Here is a 22,355-nt window from a genome sequence, read left to right on the forward strand (position 1 = left end):
TAAAGCTAAATGAAGTGTATTTGTTGTTAAGTTAACCGATTTATTCTACAGAATAAAACGCAATCGTACTTGTTATCGATAACCAAGTGGCGTTTTCAATTGACATCAACCCCGTGATCATGCAAGCGGCTTCAATGGTTTTAGTTACTCCTTACCTAGCAGACAAAGAGCGGACTAAGTGTGGATGGATCCAAAAAGTGTCCACTTATAATATTATATACAGACAAAGAATCTGACTTTTCGCATTAGTTTCGCTAAATGCTCAAAAAAGGACACGCAAACGGACAAATAGCGGACAAGTTTCGCTAATTCTCAGGATTATACACGATGATGTTGTAAAAGGTCCGCAACCGAAATCTTATTCGGATTTCGAATATTTAGCACTTTCTGCCACAAAACCCATGGCAAGTGATTAAATTTATTATCGTTTATGAGCCTAAATCGGACGTTTTGTCCACTTAAAACCCGCAAAACTATCGTTTTCAATATCAAAAACGAATGTTTTTGTCTGCTGGGTAGTTATTCTTCAATAATTAAAAATAATTCCAAAATTTAGGAAACATTTTAGAATTTCCCGAGTGGTTTTTGAGGTTTTCAAACGTACCCTTATAAAAAATTTAGTTGAGTGTTGGCAGGAAGTTCTAATATATCGATAGGTTTCAAGCCGATTATTTATACGATGGCTTACCGAACCAGAGCTCACTTTTTCTGCTGAACGCAGCCACTGTTCATTTTCATCCATTGGACTTTCCATCCGTGATGCCAACAATTTGTGAAAGAGCGCTGTGTTGACACATCTTACTGCATTGGCCCACAGTGGAAACCGTGGGCAGAGCCAGCAAACTACCCACACTTAGAACCTGTACACGTGAGGTTAAACACAAATTAACCTCATTTGACAAAACAAAGCGAGCAGCGCTAAAATGGATAATTTGTTAAATAAATTGCTAGATTTTTATACAAGCCATTTCAAATATTTGGCGGCGGGTGTGTGTAAACTGCTTATTTGCATGCAATAATAAATAAAAATAAAAAATCCTTTGTCATGCTTTTCCATAATCTCTTTTGTTTCGTTCAGCCGTCGATAAATACGAATCGGTTTTATTTGTTTTTTGAAAATGTTTTATTTTTATGCTGTCTGCTGGTCACTTTTTACTTTTCGCCCGCGCTTTTGTGGGCTGTCGCCAATTACCCGCCTGGATTTAGCCCTGCCCCCGCCCCCGACCCCGCATGTGGATGGAAATCCTCTAAAATTATTGCGTTCATTAAATTTTAAACAAAGGTGATTAGATTTTATAATTTAAATGGACACACGCACACATTTACATCACTAAGCCGAGCTCGGGGCAGTACAGTTGTGCTCATTATTTATTTAGAACAATGGAAAAAGTATTTTGGAATTGTGTTGTGTTGCTTCCTTATTTATTAGTGGCTTTATTTTAATTCCTTTTTTATTTTGGCACTGCCATTATCAAAATGTGGGATCAGCAATCGCCAACATATTCGATTTATTTTTCCTTTATTTTTTATTCATTCTAGTTTCCACTTTTAATTAATTTCCCGGAGCGGTTGTGAAAATATTTTTATCTTTCGATATTATTCAATGAGTGCCAGCAGAATATCAGAGAAATATGTTGTAATTAATTTCAGGCTGCTCTAGTAGGCCAGTCAGTTTGACAGGAGACTTCAACTTTTCGGAAACTCAGTCCTGAGCAAAACCTCAAACCGAAATTATACAATTAAATCTCTCAAGATGTCTACGTCTATGCGACTACTGATGCTTCTCACCGGAATATTCTTCTTGTTGTACTTCAGCCTCGAGCCCTACATGGATATGTTTGAAAGGCCGGCCATCGCGATACCCGAAGACATTATATTCGTCAACAATTCGGGATGTTTCCTGAGTGCCCGACAGAGTCCAGCTAGGTATTCCCCGGCGGGGGAACCGATCAACCTTTTGCGGTGCCGAAAACCTCAGCTGATGTCTGCAAGGACCAGAAAGGGTGCCAATTTCCTGGTGCCCAAAGCAATGCTGGAGAACTTGCAGTGCACATACTGGGTGCTGGCTGCCAAGGACTTTCAATCCAACAAAGTGTTGCTGGAAGGACACTTCAGTCTGAAGCGTGGAGCGAACGCGGACATTCCGATCGGCGAGGGTCAGCAGATAGTTCGGGTCAAATGCAAGAACCAGACGAATGACACAATATATCACGATGTTCACTTCTTCCTGCCACCTCCATTGCGAAAGCTGAAGCCAAATGAAACCGAAAAACTGTCTGTGATGGTGCTGGGTATTGACTCAATTTCCCAAATGCACTTCGTGCGTAGCTTCCCCCAATTGAATGGCTTCCTGGAGAATGTGCACACCAAGTTCTTTGGCTACAGTCGCGTGGGCCAAGATGCCCGTGCCAATTTGATGCCGTTCTTGAGTGGATTTAGCAGTGATGAAGCGGAGTCCCAGACGGAAGCCTGGCTCTGGGAGAGATTCCGGGCCCAAGGCTACGGCACAGCCTACGGCGAAGATAGTGCCGAGGTCCTCTTCACAACAAGGAATGAAAAGAAACAATTTCCCAGCGAACCCACCGAATTCTACTTGCCTCCAGTGTTGCTCGAGATGCACAGTCACTCGCGCTATAGCCTGGATCTCAGAGAGATGATTTACTGCACGGCTGGACGTCAGTTCCAAGAGGTCCTGAGGGACTTCATTGCCAAGCTGGTGCCCCACATGCGGCAGCGACCCTTTTTCTCCTTCTTCTGGGAGTCGCAGGGCGTTCAAGAGTACTATGAGTTCGCAACGCAGTTGGATCAGCCCTATATGATGCTCTTGAAGAGCCTCCAGGAGGCTGATATACTAAACAATACCATTTTGTTTCTCATGTCAGATCATGGACTTCGTGCCGGTGACTATCGCTCGAGCTTTCAGGGCATGGAGGAGGAGTCGCAGCCCCTGCTGCTGGCCATATATCCCGACTGGCTGAAGGTCAAGTATCCCCAGGCCATGGAGAATTTTGAGAGGAACTCGCATAGCCTGGTCACGCCCTACGACCTTCACCAAACCCTGAGGGATATCACTTGCCTGGACCAGCTGCAAAACTCCCAGATAGAGCAGCGGAACAAAACTCTCCAGTCGCATCTCCCGGAGAACTTGCCCCGAGGTATTAGTCTCTTCCTGCCGATTCCTGAATACAGAACCTGCGAGTTGGCCCACATCCCCTCACTCTTTTGCTTCTGCCGTAAGCACACCGAAATACCCCTTGACGATGGATTGGTCCTCCGCTGCAGTCGCTTCTTGGTGAAGTCCATCAACCAGTTGACGAAGCCACATTCTCAATGTGCCGAACTGAAGCTGCACTCTGTGGTCATGGCGTATTTCATGGACTTTGGCGAGGAGTCCTTCGACCATGAGCTGAGGCTGCGGGTGATGACGCTTCCTGGGCACGGAGAGTTCGAGGCCACCGTCCGTGTATCGGACGCCCTAAAGTTGACCAGCTCCATTAGCCGCGTCAACCCATATCAGGCGCAGTCCCACTGTGTCAGCGATCCCCGGATCAAAGTTCTTTGCTTCTGTACCTGAACTGTGGATTCGAACTACTTTGTAATGAAATAAAATACCTATTTAATTTCGATAATTATGGTATTTTTTTTAAGGTTGAAAGTAAAGTAACTTCCCGTTCTACCAGTTAGAACACCTCTTAATTTAAAGATATAAGTTTCAAACTATCTCCCAACGAAAGCCAAATTTACGTGGCACAAGTGGAGGTGTGAAACACAGTGCGAAAATCCTTTTCATTAATCAAACAAATAAGCTCAAAGACAATCAGCAATAGCCCATGGGCTCACAGGAGATAATTTGCGTCAAAATGTCAGTTTATTCGGAGAGTCAGTGCAATTGAATTAAAATTAAAAAATATGCGAGTGCCAAAGCGAAAAAAATCGTAATAATTTTCAATTTATTCGCATGTGAGTGAGCTTCTGGTCGCACAGGAGTGGGGACCAACGCCACAGTTATAAGTTTTAAAAAATAATTAAAAACCATTTGTCGCTTTCAATTATTGCAAAGTGTCCTAAAATGAATGAATTTCCCGCTGATTGCTGGCGATTGTTGTCAGGCCTCAGCTTGGGACAGGTCCAAAACCTTCTCCGCTGTCAGCGGTGCAATGAGTAAATTGAAATACGTCCTCCTCCTGATCACCCACCAGCATGTCGCCCATTCAGCATACAGAGGAAAATATTGGTGCCAAAAAATGCAATACTTGATTCAGTTGATCATTGGATTTTTTATGCTTTTCATTTGTGAATTGTATAGTATATTTTCTACTAAAATGAATAATAATGTTGTATTACGTTTTCGAAAAATAGAAAAATTGTTTATAATCTTGAGGGATATGTGTGGTATATATACAAATGTATTTAAAAATATTGTATTGAATGTGGGTAAACTTTGTAAAACGTTACCTAACGTAGAAAGCATAAAACAAATGCTAAAGGTCACGTATAAAAATAATAATAATAAGAAATAAAACTCACTTCGAGAAGCCGAAGCTTGTTTACCCTTTTAGTATAAAATTGGATTATTAAGCATGGATTCAATTCGGTCAAATAAAAATTTAACCTATAAATGATAGATTTTTTGTACCTGCTCCGATTTTCACTCTTGTCTTGTCGAAATGAAAATGAAGTGCCTTTTTCTATATTAAATCTAAACTTATTTGGTAAGGGATAAAAATACTTTATTCATTGGTCTATTGGTGTTCATTCCACATCATCACTAGATCAATCTGGCACCTAGTTATTTCATAAATCATTTTTTTTTAACCCTACCTTGCATTTAACATTAAAAATTTTCTGTCGGGATGGCAACAACAAATTTCGTTTACCAACACAATTCTCAAGGTAAACAGACAATGCAAAGGAGCCCATTAATAATGTAAAAGTAAGCTACAATTACGGGTTTTATAATTATATCTGTATCATTTTAGTAAAAAAAACTCATAAAGAGCAATTCAATTGAATTTAGACCACTGGAATTAAAACTGCATACAAGTTGGGAGAACCTTCTTGTAAACAAATAAAATAAATAAGCATTAGCTTTGCTCCTAAGCACACAAAATAACAATTAGAACACATTTTAACTTTTCTGCTAATTATATTTTACACAACTAGGACCGGTATCGGATCAGTTAAATTAAAAAGTAAATGAAAACCGGAGCAGCTAAAACCGACAGCACATGAATCTGGCTATAACGAAAATGGCAAAAGAAAAGCCATAACCGGAGCAGGCCTGTAAATATAATTGATCAGCATCAACAGTCGAGTGGATCTAGCCATGTGCGTCGTTCCGTCTCTACCACACTAGTCCCTCAGCTTGGAAGGCACCTGAATGGAATTTTTCAGATAGTTTTGTGTGTATATGTGTATAGTATGTATATGTATGTATGTCGGACCACTATATCATATACATACATATGTAGCTGCCTTAACAAAAATCAGAAAATTAAAAAAATTTTAAAAGGGACGACTATGTCAAATAAAATAAAATATTTAATACATTTTTATACCCTTGCAGGGTATTATAATTTCAGTCAGAAGTTTGCAACACAGTGAAGGAGACCCGACCCTATAAAGTATATATATTCTTGATCAGCATCAACAGCCGAGTTGATCTAGCCATGTCCGTCTGTCCGTCTGTCCGTCTGTCCGTCTGTCCGTCCGTCTGTCCGTCTGTCCGTCTGTCCGTTTCTACGCAAACTAGTCCCTCAGTTTTAAAGCTATCTGAATGAAACTTTGCATATAGTCTTCTATATACTCTCACTGCTATATATGTCGGAACGGGCCGGATCGGACGACTATATCATATAGCTGCCATACAAATGTTCGATAAATTTTTAGAAAAAAATTATAACTTGGCTGTTTTTCAATATTATTGAATCATTTTTGAGATATAGCCATTTTATATTATTCCAGAATTTTGGTAAAAATTTTATGAAAATCGGACCACTATATCTTATAGCTGCCATAGGAACGATCGGAAAATTAATCGAAAAAAATTATAACTTCGTTGTTTTTCAACGTATTTTAATCTACTTTAAGACATGAGCTTCTGGTATTATTTCAGAATTTTGGTATAAATTTTATGAAAATCGGACGACTATATCTTATAGCTGCTATAGGAACGATAGGGAAAGTAAAAGAAAAAATTAGAACTTCGTTGTTTTTCAACGTATTTTTATCTACTTAGAGACATGAGCTTTTAGTATTATTTCAGAATTTTGGGAACAATAATTTGAAAATCGGACAACTATATCATATAGCTGCCATAGAAGCGATCCGTAGATGTTGAGAAAATGTAAAGCTGTGAATGTAAAACTGTAACTGTCAAACTGTAAACATAATAAGTATAGGTAAAATGTAATGAAACTCTGTTTTGTGTGTGTTTTCAGCATTTAAATCTATAATATAAATATGAAAACCAATCTGCAAGGGTATACAAACTTCGGCGTGCCGAAGTTAGCTTCCTTTCTTGTTATACCCTTGCAGGGTATTATAATTTCAGTCAGAAGTTTGCAACGCAGTGAAGGAGACGTTTCCGACCCTATAAAGTATATATATTCTTGATCAGCATCAACAGCCGAGTCGATCTAGCCATGTCCGTCTGTCCGTCTGTCCGTCTGTCCGTCTGTCCACCTGTCCGTTTCTACGCAAACTAGTCCCTCAGTTTTAAAGCTATCTGAATGAAACTTTGCACATAGTCTTCTATATACTCTCACTGCTATATATGTCGGAACGGGCCGGATCGGACGACTATATCATATAGCTGCCATACAAATGATCGATAAATTTTTAGAAAAAAAATTATAACTTGGATGTTTTTTAACATTTTTGCACCATTTTTTAGATATGGCCATTTTATATTATTTCTGAATTTTGGTAAAAATTTCACGAAAATCGGACGACTATATCTTATAGCTGCCATAGGAACGATCGGGAAATTAATAGGAAAAAAAATGATAACTTCGTTGTTTTTCAACGTATTTGAGATATAAGCTTATTTTATTATTTTAGAATTTTGGTATAAATTTCATAAAAATCGGACAACTATATCATATAGCTGCCATAGAAACGATCGATAGATGTAGAGAAAATGTAAGGCTGGGAATGTAAAACTGTAACTGTCAAACTGTAAACATAATAAGTATAGGTAAAATGTAATGAAATGATATCTGCAAGGGTATACAAACTTCGGCGTGCCGAAGTTAGCTTCCTTTCTTGTTTTCTAGTTATTTTTTGTCAACCAATGTAGATGATAGGTAGAAAACTTTTTTCCCCTTTCTATGTACTTTTCTTATTCTTTTGATATAGTGTTCCGATCTGGTTATTGAACAAAAACACCTTTTAAGGAGGTAAGACAAAACTGACGATGACACATTTAAACTTCTCAAAATAGTAGCATAAACTACAAATTATTTACAAGTAATTTAAAGACTTTAGGTTCAAGGCTAAATACTTTGCAGCTTGGAGTTTAGTTTTAATAAGCTCTATAGTTCTTATTCCGTAGTCTTTTTGTCCCTCACAGTAAGAGTTGTCAATTTATATAAGAACTTCGCATAATCAGCATAAAATAATAATAACAATAAACTTCTTCGTATATTTTATCGAAATTAATAGAGTTTTAATGATTTAATTAAAAACTATAAGGGTACATAATTCGGCTTCCCAAAACAAGCTTTCTTTCTAGTTATACCCTTGCAGGGTATTATAATTTGTTTGCAAGTTTGCAACGCAGTGAATGAGACCTTTCCGACCCTATAAAGTGTATATATTCTTGATCAGCATCAACAGCCGGGTCGATTTAGTCATGTAAGTCTGTCCATCTGTCCTGTTTTAAAGCTATCTGAATGAAACTTTGCATATAGTCCTCTAAATGCTCTCACTGCTATATATGTCGAAAAGGGCAGGATCGGACGACTATATCATATAGCTGCCATAGAAACGATCTGTATATGTAGAGAAATGTAAAGCTGGGAATGTAAATCGCGATTCTTAACGATCCAATTGCAAACTGCAAGGGTATATAAACTTTGGCGTGCCGAAGTTAGTTTTCTTTCTTGTTTTAATTAATATTGCTACAGTGAAATCTTGAACTATTCTGATCAAATAATTTGCAAAATTTTGGTAAATTTGAGTTTAACTCGGTATCTTTAAATTCACCAGATTTACCAGTGATATAACTTGAAACATCCTTATCAGAGCCAACGAATAGATTAGATTTACTGTTGGCACAACAGGTTTTGTTCCGACTCGGAGCATAAATCTCGAATTGGTCACATTGGTAATCACTCAAATCGCTCTGATTTGGTTTGAATTGGAGGCGGCCATAAATAAGCTGATTCGTGCGGATTGCTGGAGAGGTACAGCTCATAAATTAATTCAATCAATGTCAAAATGAAATTGATATTTTCACAGCCGGAGGACCGAGGCGATCTTATCGCTAATTAATGTGCACGTCCAAGTCGAAAGAGTGGGTGCTCCTAATGGGGTTTGTAATCGATATCGGGAACGGTGAGTGTGTGACATACATATTAATGGTTATAAATTTACATGGACTAGTTTTTTCCCATTGTCAACATAATGGCTGAAACAATTCACGATTATCAGCAATGAGTTATTGTGGCTCATTATTAGAAATTAGGTGAATATTGTAAAAGATTGAGAATACTAAATGGTAATTTATTTAATTTAATGAATACACAAAGAACAATTTGAACATGAGCTGTCTTCTGAACTGGACTCAAAACTCCAAAAACTCCAAGTAGGCCAATAAATTTTCTCAAGAGAAGTCAGCCTCTCCCTGAAATGAATTCATAGCCATCGAAGTCAATCAAACGCTCATCTGTCAAATGACAAATGACTTTAAAAATCACTTCGAAGAGCCTTGCCATCCGCACTCAAAGTCACTTTCCACTGGCTGGGAAAAGGAGCAAAAAATATTCATAGAACACGGAAAGCGGAAACAGACACGTTAAATGCTTGCGATATTGTCAATCAAAATTCAATCGAAGCCATGAATCATGTCGAGCAGAGGAGTCTGGCGAAAGGTTATGCTGATGGCTCCGAGAGCAGCTCTGACTCACTCGGCTGACGGATAGATGGATGGCTGAATGCAGTGCCACCCGTAAAAAGGCAGCGCGAGGGGGCAAGATGAAATGGAATCACTCAACATGAGGATGCGTGCTGAATGATGGCAATGCTGGATATGTGACAAGTGGAGGAGCCGAGGCATTTAACATTGGCATCCTGCGCGCAGGGAGCCCAAGTGGAATGCCACACCACTCCGTCTCAGCCTTCGGAGCTGTGGCCGTCATCAGTCAATGTCAGCGTGATAGTTTTGACATTTTTATGAGCGAATGATAAGTCCCGCTCTGATGGCTGTCTGTCTGGGCGATGGCCAATGTTTGACACTTGCCAGCCACAAAATATTTTGCAAACACCCATCCCCGTCCCCATCCCCACCGTTACAGTCGGGAATTTCGAACAGGTCATAAGAAATTCTTTCGTCAGGGCCGAGTATTTATGGCTGGTGCCCGGCACTCCGGCTCCTACTTATCGCACACGATGTGTGTATATTTTTAAATTTAACACTGACAGAGTTAACAAGCGTGCGGTCCTCCTATCGTCGTCAATTCGGGAAAGGCAATCAATCAAAGCGATTTCATAGCCACCACCGTCACACTCACCCACAGTCGTTAAAGTTTCGCTGTATCGTTCACAATATTTAACGACAGACTTTGACTTTGGATCCCGCAAACCAAATAGGAAAGTGTTAAGATGAGCTTAATATGACTTTATTTTTGGGATTATGAAGAAAGGCAGTTAACTTTGGCACGCCGAAGTTTGTATACCCTTGCAGATTGCAATTGGATCATTAAGAATCAAGCCATTCTAGTTAGATAATTAAAAATAAAAAATAAAAGAAAATATTTATATGTATAGCATAAATATAATGCTAAAAACGCACACAAAACTGAGTTTCATAACATTTTGCCTGTTTTACATTCCCAGCTTTACATATTCCCTACATTTACCAATCGTTTCTATGGCAGCTATATGATATAGTCGTCCGATTTTCATAAAATTGAAACCGAAAATTTGAAATAATATAATTTTGCCATATCTCAGCCAAGTTATATACGATATAGTCGCCCAATCCGGCCCGTTCCGACACATATAGCAGTGAGAGTATATAGAAGACTATATACAAAGTTTCATTTAGATAGCTTTAAAACTGAGGGACTAGTTTGGCTAGATCGACTCGGCTGTTGATGCTGATCTAGAATCTATATATTTTATGGGGTCGGAAATGTCTTCTTCACTGCGTTGCAAACTTCAGACTGAAATTATTATACCCTGCAAGGGTTTTTAGTTTGAGAAAATGTTGTTAGCTACAAAAAAAACTATTGTTTTTCTTAAGTTTTTAATATTTTCTCTTTTCTTTCGGCCTGTTTAATTTAAGTTTTTCATAAATACGAGCTTAAATAATTGGACAAAGTGAAGTTGCCCAGTCCATGTCCATTCCATTACACTCACAATGCTTAGATACTTGGTATTTGGTTATTAATTTTTATGGTAATTAAATTAAAAGAGTTTATCATAAAGCCCAACATTTTAAATTCAAAAGTCTTCAAACCACCCCAATAAACATATTTTCGAATAGCCTAAACCAAATTGTTAGTTTAATCGAAAGCAATTTTCATTTATCTACCTTAGAAAGTACCGGCAAAGCATGACTTTTTGGTCATAAATTTCCCAAAATTGATTTCCTGATTTCATCTATATAAATAAAATTGCAGCTAAAAAAAAAAGAAACAGCGGCAATAATTCGGGGCTGCAAAACGCGGCAGAATCTGACCATTAATAATTTTGCGCAATTGTCAAAAATTCGCGCGCGTTTTGCTTAATGTGAATTGTTTCGAGATTGTGAATATTCATTTTTGCCTACTAATATTGACTTCCGTTTCCGCTATGCGAGTCCAAAGTATGTTTCCGCCATTCTTTCACCTCACTCACCCAGAGCTCCCGATTTTTATGTTTGGCGCCAGGGAAATTTGTTATCGTCGCAGCTACAACAACAAAATCAATTTTCCATGAAATGCCACAGCAGACACAGTCGACAAAAACGGCGAAAAAAAATTGTAATTTATAAATCAGACAAATAAACGGACAAACAAATGCCCATATGCAAAATATTTGACATTTATTAATTAAAATTGTGAGAAAATGTATATTAATTTTATTCGAATTGTCAACAGCAACAAAAGGCAGCTAATTTCAATTTATTTCATGGGACCCATTTAAGTTTGTCATCAGCCAGGTCAGGTTGTCTGTTGTAGGTGGAATAGATAAAAACAAAAACTAAATAAAAACATGTAAAGCCCTTTCAACGGGATTTGTTTAGTAAAGGCTTAGAAACATTCTTGTTGGGATGCCTTTCCGCAATCAAACTGGCCAGCTTCTTGCACACAATAACACCATAAAAGTACAGTAGGTATAGCTCAATTGCTAGTGTTATAATACGCATAAGACGTCCGATTCTTAGCATTGGATCTAGCAAGTCGTGAACCATTTGCCCACAGCCCAAAGTAATGAGTTGGGGATTGTAGCAGTGCCCGGGAACTTTTCGCAGATACTCCATATAGGTTCGGGGTCCTCCCAATCCACAACATTGCAGCTAAGTAAACATCTCGATAAGATTTTAATCTCTATAAGACCAGAGATCATACCTTTTTTTCAAGATTAAACCAATATGTGTCGTTGCTCCACCAGTAATGTGCCAACTCATTCATAAATCCCTCGTAGCTTTCCTCCACGTTTTTCATTTGCTCAAATAACGAGTAATACGTCCAGCTCATCATGTATATCAGCAGAGGTATATACTGGTTAAAAGTTACCTCAAGTTACCAATTTTTATTAAATTTAATTTACGCACCGCCACTGAAATCCAATCCGCAGTAAGATCAGCCAAGCTAATGCTCAGTAAAAACAGAGTTGTGAGGATAAATAAAACCCTACTGGCGGCTGAGAAGTAAGTGACTACAGCAGCAGTGCAATTTGTGCATTCGTTCAAGGCATTAGAACCCACTCTAAATGGTATTATTATCCGCAGAACTGTGGCCAGTACCAGCTGAAGGAATTGTACCCAGAATGATAGTAATTCATTAGGAAGAATGCAGATCAACCCTTACCCCATATACCACAGAAGCTTTCTTGACTACGCTGGCTCCCATTTTTGAGATCAATTTATTTGCCGAGTTTGACAGGATAATCCCGGCTAACAAAAAGGTTAATGCTCAGGCAATAATCTCATAGTTTTGCCTGTGATTTGTTCTGACCAAAAGCTATGTTTACATAGAAAATAAATTTAAATTTATTTGTCTTCGGTTGTGTGTACAGAATCAGGCCTGTTGGTGTCCTTTTTTATTTGCATTTTCATTACTTTTTTTTTGGTCATTGTTGATTTATGGGATTTGCTATTTTTGACAGTCGTTGTTACAACACGAAATGTACGAGTGTGTCTGTTTGTAAAAACCGGGTTTTATAATCGGCTTTCTATATTAATTTTAATTTTATTTTCGGCATTTTATTATAATTAGTACTGATGTATGCAAATGGTCATCGTTGGCAGAATTATCGTTAGTTATAGGCGTGTTTCCCCCGTTGTCGCTGCACTTGATGTCCACATGCAGGTCCCTCAACCAGTAGGGGAATTTACTATTCAATTTCTGCGGTGCCCGGCAGCTCAGCTCGCCCTCCCCCCGCAAACAAAAAATAATAATTCTGTGGTTTCCTATGTTTTTAATTGTCGCTGTTAGTCCTGTTTTGTTGTTTCATAATCGCACGCCCTTTATTGCTGTTGTGCAAAAAATGAGAGCAATTGTAAATGCCGTCGAAAAAAGTTTGTAATATTTGGCAAAATATTTATAATATTTTAATTCTAATTTCAACAAATCCTAATTCGTTTCGCCAGTTTCTGGTCGGTCGCCGCCTAAGCACTTTGCCCGTTTTGGGCCTTTTTGTATCTGTTTGTGATATTTTAATTTTACTGTCACATTTGATCATATATTTGGCGATTAACAAATAGAAAGCATTGTGGGTTTTGGTTAACTAAATTCTGTTTTCCCGCAGCCCCCACATTGCTGAAAGGACTCTCTAAGCCCGTGGGGGATGATTAGTTGTGTTAAATAATTTAAATTAAATGGCTTTAGATACGCCCAAATAATTGGGTATCGCATATTAATGCGCGGGGCTGCCGGGCATTTTGAGTATTTTCGTTTCGCTTGTGCTTACAAAAATAATATTCAAATAGCACTGGTGAAAAATTAAGAATCGCTCCTTCTTTGCTTCAGTTTTTATAGAAAATCGAACAACAAAATTAGTATACTAGAACTAGAAATTCCCGTGACAACCATGTTTGATGTTACCAAATATTTTCCACGATCGATCGACTCGGAGCACCCATCCCAGTCAGGGGCGAGCGAGCCTACGCCACCGGATAATCCCATTACCCACGAAATGGTTCATAACCTGACGGACGATGCCTTGAATATCGATGCAGAAGATGTCCCAGATGATCCCACGGGAAGCATCAGGTCTCTCTGTCCCACTGAACAAGAAAGCCCAAGGTCTTCCTCCTCAGCACCCCAACTGATGATTATTTATGAGGACGGGGACATCAACAGCGCCCTGCATTTCCTAATCGAATCGGCTCACAATCCCTTCAAGCCGAATATAGTGGCCATGGTCCTGGTTGAGGAGAAACTCCGCGAAGAGATCGTGCGGCGCATCCTTCCGAAATTACAGCCGCTCAACGAGGTGGTAACCGAGCATCCCAGTTTCCTAGAGTCCCTGGAGAAGGCCAAGGCCTTGAATTTGGAGCTAATCAAGGCTGCCGACACCGACATGGCACCACTGCAGTCTTCCCCGGTTTTCGTCTGCGAATGCACCCACGCCGATCTAGGGAGCTATCCCACTGGGGTTACCACCTTTCACACCTTTCGCAACAACCTGGAGGCCATCGAAATATGCCACAGAGAGGCCCTGACCTTTGACTCCGTCTCCGTTTGGAACGAAAGCCTGGATAGCTGCTATGAGATTGTGGTGGCCCTCGATTGTAGTCACTTCTTCCTGAACTGCATTCATGTGCCGCTCTTGCCGATTTCCAAGCAGCTTTCAACTCGGCAAAACTACGTGGCCGTTGTGAATGGCTATCATTTCGAAACATTGCACATCTACAGTCAGTTCAAGTCTATTGTTTTCCCCATTGGAGAGCTAAATTGGCCCAGTCTAGATAGTGAGGAGGCCAAGCCATCGCCCATCTTCTTCTTGAACCCTTAAGAGTCCGATTTGCTTCCTCCTCAAAACACAAAATATAAATCGAAGTCCCCAGCCAGGAGTATTATTCGTAAAGTACAAATTTAAAAAGTTATTTTTGGCCTTTTTAATGATATTTGACATTGACGATACGATCGAATATGATGGCAGCTGTCAGAGGTAATAACAATATTTCTTTTGTCTCGGGTATCGATTTTTTGGGGTCGCCTTATGAATCCGTATTATGTAAATTCAGGTTTTAAAACAAGTCGACTGATGCATGACTAACCGGGTGTCAACTTTACGCGCTCGATGCCATATAGGAATATGAATAATTTTTATTTTGTACCTATTAAGTACCAGGCAATACTTGGGACCCTTTGGGGAAACTAAAAACCGCCGTGGTGCTTGTAAATTTATGGCCGCCAAGTATCCCAGAGTCACCAAGAGCCGGACGGACCCACAACACACCTTACTGCATCTGGTCAATAAAACAATCTCTTTATGGGCGGCTGATGTGTGCCTGAGTGACGCCAACTCATCGCCTTCTGGCACTTAAGGCCCGAGTCCAAAAATAAAGCAACGCTAATAAATGTGATAATCAGCTTTTGCAATATTTCCCCCTGAGGAGAATCCCACAAATCTTCCGCAGAATGTTTAAGGGGGGCTAATCAGGTGCATCCTCGCTGCAGTCACGCCCATCTGCCGGTCCCGACGTCCCATCCTGCTCCGGTGGCCAGGGGAAATTCATTATAAAATGTGGTTTGAATTATTTGTCAAAATGTCTGGGCCAGGACGCTGTGACATTGATGTTGACATTGACAGACACACTGCCTCGACTGTCCCCGACAGACCGAGCCCTGCACACTTATTCGATGCGACAAAATAAATGAAATTGTTAATGGCCAGTGAGTCATTCACCGATCCGACGGGTTGGAAGCACCTTCCTCGTCATCTGCATTGGCATCCGTTTGCCGCCGAATGCAGTCCCTATTAAGTATGACATTTAAGCGGGCAGAAATGTTCGATTTAATGGCAGAACAGCAGTTTAGTTTGCAGCTTTAATTAGTCATAGGAACTAGCATGCATTTCATTTCATTGTGTTTATAGCAAAGGATTACTCTGAATTATTCACATTTAAGCTCTGGAAAGTGTAAAATATTCAGTGATCGCTGGTGGGACTCTTGAAGATGTATATTTCCACAGTCAGTGCAAGTCACTCCTTGCCGAGTCTCGAGTTAACTGTCAGTTTCAATCGTGTCTGCAGAACTTGTCACTCATTCAATAGTTTTGAAAATTGCAAATGTCACTTACAACCCAACAACAAGAGCCACTGGCTTTCAGTTTCCCACATGCACATGCACTTCCACTTTCACATGGGCCTGTGTGTGTGTCTGCGGCTGAACATCCTTGGCAAGGATGCGAGCTGAGACAATGTTGCCGAGACGAAGGAGGCGGCTGCCACGAAGACAAAGTCGGTCCAGAAGAATGCCAGGAGGATGACGCGGCAAGCAGACGCTGTGAATTAAAATAAGGCCAGGGAATAAAATAATAAAAGGACACACAGACAAAGGCATAAGAAAACTCGAGCGTCCCCACACTTTCCGCACATGTGTGTGAGGTTGACCCACAGCAGGGGCAGGGTTTGGGGCCACTACCACGGAAAATAAAGCTTGAAAACTTAATTAAACTGTACTAGTTTCGATTCAAATAAAAATATACATATACTTTCAAGGTCACTCCTTATCCTAGTTGGAAATTTATGATAAATTATAGAGCCTTGAGAATCCATCAGGCCTCAAGTTGTAGTGCTTCAATTTTGATCTTCATGATATATTCTACGATTTAACGTTTAGTAGTCCCTGCATATACTTGAAAATAAAATTGAAATGTAAGCAGTTTCTTAGATAATTAACATCATTTTCTCGCAGTGCTTTGCCAAGTGCTATGTGTACTTCCCATCCTCCGTTCCGAGAGCGGGACAAACATGTACGCATCAAAATCAGACTTGTAATCCAAGTGCAAGTTGCGAATCCAAAAATCCATCCATCGGTTGCAGAGCATCCTTCACAGGAGCCCCTCGCTCCGCTCCCTGGGCCGCCTTCCTCGTTCTTTTCTGCCAAGTAAAACTTGAGGAAGCTGGGAAGAAAGTGCGCAGGAAGGCAAGAAAGCAGGAAAGCACGCTGGCAAGAAAGCGGGCTAGACTAGCAGAGGGCTACGAGGGGAGGAGTGGAAATTCGCTCGGCTGGTGTCACGTAGAATAGACATACAGACATGCAAGTGACAGACAGATGGAGAGACACTGTGACACGACACATTGACTGACAGCTGCAGGGATGCCGGTGGGCGGGACGGGGCGTTCTTATTGAGGGCGTGGCAGGTTTTAGAGGTTGCAAGGATTTTGTGCAAGAATGGCGTGCGCAAACAAAGCCGAAAGACAAAGGCAAATGATGGACATGCACGAGGCTGCTGGAGAAGGCAAGGAGTGCCATTGCTGGTCAATGGAAAGTTTCCTTGCTCGGCACCACCGTGGGGCATTTAATTTCAAAAAGGATTGCTCAATGACTTGAAAAATGGGAACGTAACTGCTCTGAGCCTTTCCTTTCCACTTTAAATATTCCCCCGAATCAGGAGTGTCTTCGAGGAAATAAAAATCAATTAAGTCTCGAAATATTACAGAAAACAAAATGAAATTTGGGCCAAAAAAATCAAAAAATATAAATAAAACGCTGGGACCAGCTACATACATGTCTCTTGAGGGGTTGCTTCTATGGTCAAGTGGGAAACCATTAGGCAAAATAAATACGGCACCGCCGAGAGGAAGTGAGATGGGGGCGAGGCAAGCCGCGAGAACGCTTTATGCAAAAAGTGTTTTTAATTGAATTTTTTCACATTTAATTTTTTCCTTGGCATTTTTTGACGAAGCTGAAAATCATAAACCAGAACAGGGCGCGGACGCGGACGCAGTCGCGGAGGCAGGCGGGCAGTGAAAAATAAATAAGAGTAATTAAATTTCGTAACAAACATGACGAGATAATGGACCGGAGCCATTAACAAAGCTCCGAGGCGGGGCCGCCGGTCAGTAAGGACTGTGAAAGATGACGAGAAGGAAAGCCCTATCCTTCCTGCCTTCCCCCCCAAGGACATGACACAACAGACTGGCGGGGCAGCTGACGGCTAGATGCTGTCCACCGCCTCCTCTTAGCGACCCATCATACATCACGGCACCCAGGCACCAAGGCCAAGCTCCTTGTAATGTTCTCTGGATTTTTCAAACAAAACGTATGCCAGCGACGAAAATCCTTTCTTGCCCACGAACAAAACTCCCTAAGGCAAATTTTTCTTGATTTTCCTGAGCTCGGTGGTGCTGTGCCCGTCTGAAGTTTTAAAAATTATTGCATCATTTACGGAGCCATCAGCGGGCGCAAAAGGGGTCAGCTGCGAGCTCCAAGGACAGAACGTGAGAGTGATACGAAGCGTCTGCCGGGCCGAAGGAATCTTGATGAATTTCCTGGGATCAATAAAATGTTTCCCCAGCCGTCAATAGTCGGAAAACACATTACACAGAAGGGGCTGCCCATTTTTAAGGGATTCTGTTGGACATTGTAGCTTGTGTCAAAGTTTTGCAGTTTTTATCCATAAATTGTGAATTTCTTAACAGAAAAATTCGTTAACTTAGTTAAATGTTTAAGCTTTGAGAATTTGTGATAAACTTTTTATAATCTCTAGCATAATAAGGCACTTCAAATACCCTATAAAGCCGTTGGACTTCCCCTATTGACTTGTTCTATTTGATTATCTTTAATTTTTATCTTTGATATTTAAATACAAGCAAAGTAAGCATTTCTTAAAAAAAAATGTATGTACACTCAACCCGTACAAACCACACTCATCTGCCTTTTCATTTCTCCTCCTAACGAAGCGTCAAACGAAATAGTGGAAACTTTTTGCCATCAACATTTTCTCTTAAGAAAGACTATGTGCTGTGCTGAGTTGTCCGGCGAAGATGGCAAGTTTCCAATTCGAGATGACAGCTCATTCGTCAAATCATACAATGAAAAATTTGAACTCTTCATCAGCTTTTTCGGGTCGGAGCAGCATCCAGTATTCAGCATCCAGCATCCAGCTGCTTGGTCCTTTGTCTATGTGAGCGCCATTTGGCCGCTGGCGAGTTTGATGTTGACGTTTCAATATTGATGCAATGTCCACCACGACCAAGTTTGTCCCTAGTGGCTCGGCACCCATATATGTGTAGCATATTTCATCGGCCATGTTCGTTGCCAATTCTTTGACTGACATGAAAAATAACAAAACAAAGCGGCCACTGCCAAAAAAGGATAACGTCCGACTCGAGTAAACAACGCGATGCGCTTCCCAACTGGATGACGATGGCGCTCGCATCCCTGCGCTTCCTTGCAGGGAACGGAAGCTTCCTAATCCATCGTGGAGCGCCTTGGCATGGCCTTGGACTCATCTCCCTCCTCCTATCTCGCCACTGGCCCGGGCAATCTCTTGCAGCTGTCGTCTTCGACGATGGATGGACATATGTGTGATGGCTCCAGGCGCTGGATCTCCAGCAGGCGCAGTTTGCACTGTATTCAAGCTCAATAATGTTCGGATTTTGATGAAGTGGGCAGCGGGCGCTCTACGTGGGTGGATGGGTCTGCAAACATTTGGTCGGGAATCGGAGCGGAGGCGACCCCACAGGGACTTTCTTGTGTGCAAAACACTAACTTAATGTCTATCACAAAATTGTCCCCTCCATATCATATTAAAATTTCTAAGAATAATTTCAACAGAGCCAACATGTATAAGAAGTAATGTATTTTCAAATAAAGAAAAGTTTTCAGAACAACAAGTCAACAGAAAAATCGCATCAAATGGAGTTAATTGAGCTCATCAATATGTTTAAGTACCTTTTAATTGTTTGAGATAGCCAAATCATTCTCTCTTGACAAAAAAAGAAGGCTTTAAAAGAGTCTTTTCTATTAAACTTATATTTTGTTATGCATAATACCTTGTATTTTAGATAAATTAGTTAATGGAAAGAAGTTTGAATTAAAATAATGAAATAAAACTAAAAAAAATCGTAAAGCACCGAGAAAGATTGCTTATAAATTGGCTGTTAAAGGAAGCCTTTTTATGGCTATAAAAAATATATAATAATTACGTGCGGTTTTAAAAAAGCTAATTGTACAATCGAAAATCACCAGTTTATAGTAAGCAGCCCTGTCACCATCATTAGTTTTCCTCTGAAACCGTTTTACACAAAAACTTGCCTAAACAACCTGCTACAAATTGGACCGAATTCAGCCAAGTGAATCAACTGTGGATCCAAGACTAAACTCCTACGATGGTAACCAAACCACATGGACTACGTACTATGGGCAAACATACACCTAATTTAAATTAAAATCTATACATTAAGTAATAATAATAATTTACAATTTAAATGAAAATAAATAAACATAGTTGCATCTTTGAGAATAGAAAGTTTTAATTTTTGACCCAATTACAATCAAATTTACTGAAAGCTATATTTGGCAGTTACACTTCAATTTTGATTAGATTTTAAAATTCTATATCACATTAACTACTGAATGAAATTGTAACAAACTATGTTTCTTTACCTTCCTAATATGTCCCCAAATTCGGCCCACAGTGCAATGGCAGCGCCAACGCCATTCGTCGAAGTGTGGCCGGGGCCATCACTTGGCTCGTTTTCTCATCGTCAAGACAAACGAAAAATAAATAAATTACTTTGGCCGGGCCTCGCCGGAGTACGGCCTCTTTGCAATTCCGAGCCGTCCATGCACTGCAGACTCTGGCCAGCCGGCCAACAGTTGGTCGTTGTCCAGCTTGATAGTCTCGTCCGATGGCCAAGGGGGGAGATGGAACCTGCTTCCAGCTGCATGCTGCATGTGTGGTTGTTGCTGCTACAAGAACGCCTCCGCTGCTAAACTTTTAAAACGTCAATCAATTGTCCAAAGTTGTCGGAGATGTCTGACATGTTTTAAATTAACTGACGAAGACGAACCAATGTAAACGATTTATGGGGCCACATCCAAGAAGCGATGGCCAGCGTCCAAGCACATGGCCAAAATAGCCAGCAGATTCACAGGCCAACATACATGAAGACATACCTACATACATACATCTGCTGGGAGGAGTAGGTGGCAATGACCGTCTCTGGCCTTAAATTGTTGTCTGAATTTGGTTTGGGAAAAGTAGTCGATAAACAGGGCCGAAAGATGATTGGAGAGTGAATTGAGAAAAGGTAAATCGGTTCAGGAATTTAATTTCTTAAAGGAATCTTTTATGATTTCCAACCTGCGTTTGAGTTTGGGAGCTAAAGTTGTGGAAGATACATCCTTTAGCTGTACATATTATGTTGATAGGAATGTTCTCATAGGAAAAGTGCCACATTTTGAATACATTATTTTCCATGAAATTAACCATTCACTTTTCAATATTACTTTTAGTGTCCAAACCACACTTTCATTTGAGAAACTTTGAACCAAGGGCTGAATATGAAATGTTTTTGTGCATACTAAACGAGCGCTTATTGTACACATTGTGCTCCAAAACGAGGCAAATATAAATTATAATATAATAATAATTACTGTCAAACAATAGAAAATTAATTGCGAAACAATCAACGTTTCATTAAAACAAAATGGATTTGACATAATTCAAATGCAGTTCTGCATTTGAGTGGCGCCCTCCTCGGTTGATCTGATGATTCTGTTCTGTGGGTCCGGAATCTGGACTGGGTTTTTCCTGGATGCTGGGCAACCAGCACGGCACCACACCCTCTGGGGCCGCCGCTGTAACGCTGAATCATTCATTTGGAAAATATTTAATTAATTTTTGCCAATTATGGTGGACAGCGCGAAAAAACACACACACACACACGACCCCAATTGCGTGCGCTGGCTCCTGTCGAGGGGTTGGGCCGACTTTTGGTCGTATGATATATTAATGCCGGTGTAATGATGCCGCCAGTCGAAGTTGTCGCTCATTTAATGACCGGCTAGTGCGCTAATAACCAAGTGTTCCTGTTTAATAGTCACCTCTGGGGCTTTAACTGGGGAAATTTGCGCGGAAATTCTGATACAAATTATAAAGTCTGCGGGGGGATTAAGCAGCTCATAAATATTAGCCGGTGATTTATATACTTTTTGCATAAATTAAGAAACAACGAGAACCTAGACTCACTTTAAAATATATAAAACATAATACAGACATGGGAAATTCAAAACGTAACAAGAAATAAAGATAATATTGAGAGAACTTGTTGCAGTTATAAAAGCAAAGATATTTTATTTTTATTTATTTTATTATTTAGAATTTTAGATTTCGAAAAAAAATATTCACTATTTTGACACTAAGCTGAAAACTTTTTAGATTTAAGCTAACTAAGCTACAGTACTGTGCAATAGTTCGTAGGTGGTGATATAACTACTTCCAAGAAAACTACCACTACCTGTTTTTGTCTGAAATTATTGTTATAAATTACACATGGCTCGACTCGGCTGTTGATGCTGATCAAGAATTATACTTTAGAGGGTCGGAAGGAGAAATCTCCTCCTCTGCGTTGCAAGCTTCTTTATGTTGATCAACAGCCGAGTCTATCTAGGCATGTCTGTCTCCCTCAGTTTTCAGCTTCAAACTTCATATGCTAAAGATGCTGAAAATAATTATAATAAATATTATAGATAATGTTCAAATATGTTTCGGCTGTACTTATCTGTATTATTTGTTTACATATTTTATGAATTGTCTTTAGTGCAAGGCTTTAACTTAATTTATTACTAACGAACATATTTCAGGACCCAGCACTAATAAGTTAGTTTACTAGTCACGAATATTATGATTTATATTTATATTTGCTTACTCCCTGCAGTATAATCAGTTAAAAATAAATTCTTAAAAGTGTAAGCGTCTACCGATTTATTCTTTTCCTCAGCCCAAGAACAATAATCAGTTAA

At 39.9% G+C, this 22,355-nt stretch overlaps 3 protein-coding genes across 3 annotated transcripts; 2 read left to right on the forward strand and 1 right to left on the reverse strand.

The window, feature by feature from the left end:
* Nucleotides 1–1,659: 1,659 nt before the first annotated feature.
* Nucleotides 1,660–3,608, forward strand: LOC108081841 (uncharacterized). Its single transcript, XM_017177082.3, has one exon. It carries the CDS (start codon nt 1,754–1,756, stop codon nt 3,572–3,574), a length of 1,821 nt encoding a protein of 606 aa, XP_017032571.2. The 5' UTR covers nt 1,660–1,753; the 3' UTR covers nt 3,575–3,608.
* Nucleotides 3,609–11,413: 7,805 nt separating this feature from the next.
* LOC108081863 (uncharacterized) lies at nt 11,414–12,379 on the reverse strand. Its single transcript, XM_017177103.3, has 4 exons — nt 12,240–12,379; nt 11,984–12,178; nt 11,778–11,930; nt 11,414–11,725 (listed from the first exon to the last, which is right to left on the reverse strand). Exons 1-4 carry the CDS (start codon nt 12,279–12,281, stop codon nt 11,435–11,437), a joined length of 681 nt encoding a protein of 226 aa, XP_017032592.1. The 5' UTR covers nt 12,282–12,379; the 3' UTR covers nt 11,414–11,434.
* A 1,009-nt stretch (nt 12,380–13,388) lies between these two features.
* LOC108081852 (uncharacterized) lies at nt 13,389–14,479 on the forward strand. Its single transcript, XM_017177093.3, has one exon. The coding sequence runs from the start codon at nt 13,462–13,464 to the stop codon at nt 14,386–14,388; it is 927 nt and encodes a 308-aa protein (XP_017032582.1). The 5' UTR covers nt 13,389–13,461; the 3' UTR covers nt 14,389–14,479.
* Nucleotides 14,480–22,355: the final 7,876 nt, after the last annotated feature.

Source organism: Drosophila kikkawai, chromosome 2R (genome assembly GCF_030179895.1).
Source record: "Drosophila kikkawai strain 14028-0561.14 chromosome 2R, DkikHiC1v2, whole genome shotgun sequence".
In the NCBI taxonomy this organism is placed as follows: Eukaryota; Metazoa; Arthropoda; class Insecta; order Diptera; family Drosophilidae; genus Drosophila; species Drosophila kikkawai.

Bases quoted from the DNA above. Each gene is read 5' to 3' on its own strand.
- LOC108081863 (XM_017177103.3), bottom strand. From the start codon at position 12,281: ATGGGAGCCAGCGTAGTCAAGAAAGCTTCTGTGGTATATGGG. The intron at 12,179-12,239 runs GTAAGGGTTGAT...CAATTCCTTCAG, and splicing joins AAGCTTCTGTGGTATATGGG to CTGGTACTGGCCACAGTTCT. The intron at 11,931-11,983 runs GTGCGTAAATTA...ACTTTTAACCAG, and splicing joins CGGATTGGATTTCAGTGGCG to TATATACCTCTGCTGATATA.
- LOC108081852 (XM_017177093.3), top strand. From the start codon at position 13,462: ATGTTTGATGTTACCAAATATTTTCCACGATCGATCGACTCGGAGCAC.
- LOC108081841 (XM_017177082.3), top strand. From the start codon at position 1,754: ATGTCTACGTCTATGCGACTACTGATGCTTCTCACCGGAATATTCTTC.